General features: G+C 44.4%; 1 protein-coding gene across 1 annotated transcript in view; it reads right to left on the reverse strand.

Moving 5' to 3' along the window:
* Positions 1–3,134, reverse strand: part of tpcn3 (two pore segment channel 3) — a 33,158-nt gene that overhangs the window by 28,487 nt on the left and 1,537 nt on the right. Inside the window, exon 2 of the mRNA XM_050044856.1 lies at positions 2,756–2,884. Coding sequence (XP_049900813.1) covers positions 2,756–2,884 — 129 coding nt within the window. The remainder of the gene's footprint in view (positions 1–2,755; positions 2,885–3,134) is intronic.

Here is a 3,134-nt window from a genome sequence, read left to right on the forward strand (position 1 = left end):
ACGCAAAAGTATTGCGAGGGGACACAAAAGTATTGTGAGGGCACGCAAAAGTATTGCGAGGGGACACAAAAGTATTGCGAGGTAACGCAAAAGTATTGCGAGGGCACGCAAAAGTATTGCGAGGGGACACAAAAGTATTGTGAGGGCACGCAAAAGTATTGCGAGGGGACACAAAAGTATTGCGAGGTAACGCAAAAGTATTGTGAGGGCACGCAAAAGTATTGCGAGGGGACACAAAAGTATTGTGAGGGCACGCAAAAGTATTGCGAGGGGACACAAAAGTATTGCGAGGTAACGCAAAAGTCAGTCCAAAAAAAAAATCTCCTGACTTGACCTTTAAGGGGCTCCGTACTAGAGTGCGCTATCTGTTTGAATGCAATAAACGACTTCAGCGTTAGAGGGGAGGAATTCCTGCACACTGTGGCTTTAAAGATGGCTTGGTTTAACAAAACAGGCAATGAGCCATGTTAGCATAAGTATTCCTCTCACACCAGAGTCAAGTAAACTGGGAGATTTACACACTTCTAATAGAGTTTCATTAAAGGATAAAAAGGTCTTCCTCTCTGTATGTGTGGTCACAAAGAAAGCAATGACGAGTCATTGAATTTAATGAGACAGAACGGATCACTGCAGCAACAGAAACTATAAACTTTCAGGTTGCAAAATAATGAGGCAGAATATGTTGAACCATGGGCACCAGTGGAAAATTATGTAATGTCAAAATGATGTGCATGTGTATGTGTGTAATTGTCCAGTTTGTATGACCCTTGTTTGTTTTGTTTGTATTCTGTCTGTCAATTATAAAGAAATGAGCTTCTCGTCACGTCTGAAAGGTTTGTTCACACTTTCTAATCTCACCTCATATTTCAATGTCGGTATAATAAGCTAAAACTTTTTGTCAATATTTTTTGTTCCTCCTTTTAATGTAATGCCTTGATGTTATTTATTCTTTATTATTATCATCCTGGAAAAATGTTAACAAGGACCGACATCAAATAACCATTGGTCATATTAATGGTTCAAGTCAGACTTCATCGTCCTGCTCTAATATGTGATGAGTGGCTGCAGAGCGTCCACTCACTCTCTGTCAGGCTGGAGGGATCCTGCAACACATTCCTGCTCTCAGTGATTCACTGAGCAAAAAAACCATGATCATCTGAGACGCTCATCTGACAGCACATGAAGATGAAGGAGTGAGCAGAGAAAGGTTCAGGCTACAGAAACTACCACTGTCAGGCAGTGAGTAAAGAGCAGCAGTATTTCAGATTATTTCACGGGTCCTGATTGGTCGCCTCAGTCACTGAGTCACCAGGAAGCCTTTCTGCTTTAAAGGTGCTGACGATGCAGCTTCACCGGCTAAAGGTTGTTTCACAACAACAGACAGAAAGTCTTCTCAGCACATTCTGACCCTGCAGCTAACAGACAGGAACTCTGCTCACAGCAAAAACCAGGAAGTGACCTGGCTCCAAACTGCATCGCTCACCAACTGTCACCAGGACATAACCTCGTCCCCGAGTCCAAACTCTTGCACATGTTTACACTCACTCTCTGCAGGTCTACGCAGAGTGGGCTACACTGTCCGAATCCAGAAACTCAAAGAATTCAACCTCCTGTTCCTCTCAGGCCCTGATCACACAGGAAGCGTTCCAGCAGCCGGAGGCGCCTTTTTGTAGTTGTTGCATTTTTGGGCCTCGAGTCTCTGCGCTTTGCTGTTAAGAAAAACTTTAACTCAAAGTGGAAAAGCGCCCCATGTCATCTTTTTTCCCCATTGTCCAATGGGGTGATTTGAGAGGCGGGCCTTCTGTGGTGGTCACGACAACACGACAAGTTTACAGTTGGTAACCAATGGAGGAGAAACTGGTGGTAGTGGTTGCTGGATACCCAGAGCTATACGGCTTTACAAAGCACAGTTAGCACCATCTCAATAGAAAACAGCAGATAAGTGCAGTACTGTAAACGTCCATGATGGAGGAGAAGCTCCTGGACCAACTGGTGGTACTCCCCATGATCCAGCCTCTTTTTTAGGGTCTCATGTACCCACACAGATCTCTGTTTATCTGCTGACAGCCTCTCACCCTCAACCAGAGCTACAGACACTACCCTCTGCCTCAACATGGCATGTTTGAATAAGGAGGTGAGTCCCTGGTTGCCTGGCAACAATAAAAAAGCGAGTGTGTTTATTTTTTTCCACTGTGGAATTCAATTTTCTGTCCAAGCATCATGAGGAGATTCTTCTTTATCTGCTGCCTCGAGGACGAGCCTCACATTCACTAACAGCTAGCTGGTTAGCACACGAGCTACACACCCTTCAAACCCAGTGTCTCACTGCAACGTCACGATTCTGTCCTTTCACACTGTAACAACGTTACCGCAACATTACAGTTGCCTTAATTTACGTTGCTGCAACACTGTTGAAATGTTACAACACAACAGGGATTCTCTGGTGTTTAACGTCTGCTCAACGTCCTCTGTGATACGTTTCTTACTCCAAACAATGACGTTACTGAAAGAAGAGAGAAAATCTGTACAACATGTTATCAAACAGCGAGCTCGCTCACAGGCCGGCGAGCTCGCTGTTTGATCTGGAAGGTAAAATTTATTTAATGGAAAAAGTTTCAGTTTGGAACCAGCAGCCTCGTCATTAATGCTTCAGCTGTCAGCTGTCTGCTTTCAGTTGAAGAGGCTCCTCCCACCAGACTGATGCTGTTAATAAGCCCCTCCCACCCGACTGATGATGTAGTTAAGCCCCTCCTACCACGAGGATGACGATGATGCAGATGTTTTTGGGATCTTTCCAGAACTTGTCTCGAGGGATCACTTTGGCGTAGTGAACGAGTCGAATGGTGAAGACGAGCAGACAGAGCAGCTCCACCAGCATGGTGGCCTGAAAACACAAGGACACACACACCGGTCTGAGGTACTGGTTTAAACTGGTTTAAACTGGTTTAAGACTCTCAGCTGGTGACTTTAGATCCCACTCAGTCTGTTTGAATTCCACGTTACAGACCAGATGATGACCACATGAGATACTTGAATCTGATTGGCTCTCAGAAGTTGAACAGAAATTAAAAATCATGTTTGACTTTTGTACACATTTGGTCGAAATATTAAAATAACTGCAGACAAGCTTCAGA

The sequence above is a fragment of the Epinephelus moara genome, chromosome 5, assembly GCF_006386435.1.
Source record: "Epinephelus moara isolate mb chromosome 5, YSFRI_EMoa_1.0, whole genome shotgun sequence".
NCBI classification, from domain to species: Eukaryota; Metazoa; Chordata; class Actinopteri; order Perciformes; family Serranidae; genus Epinephelus; species Epinephelus moara.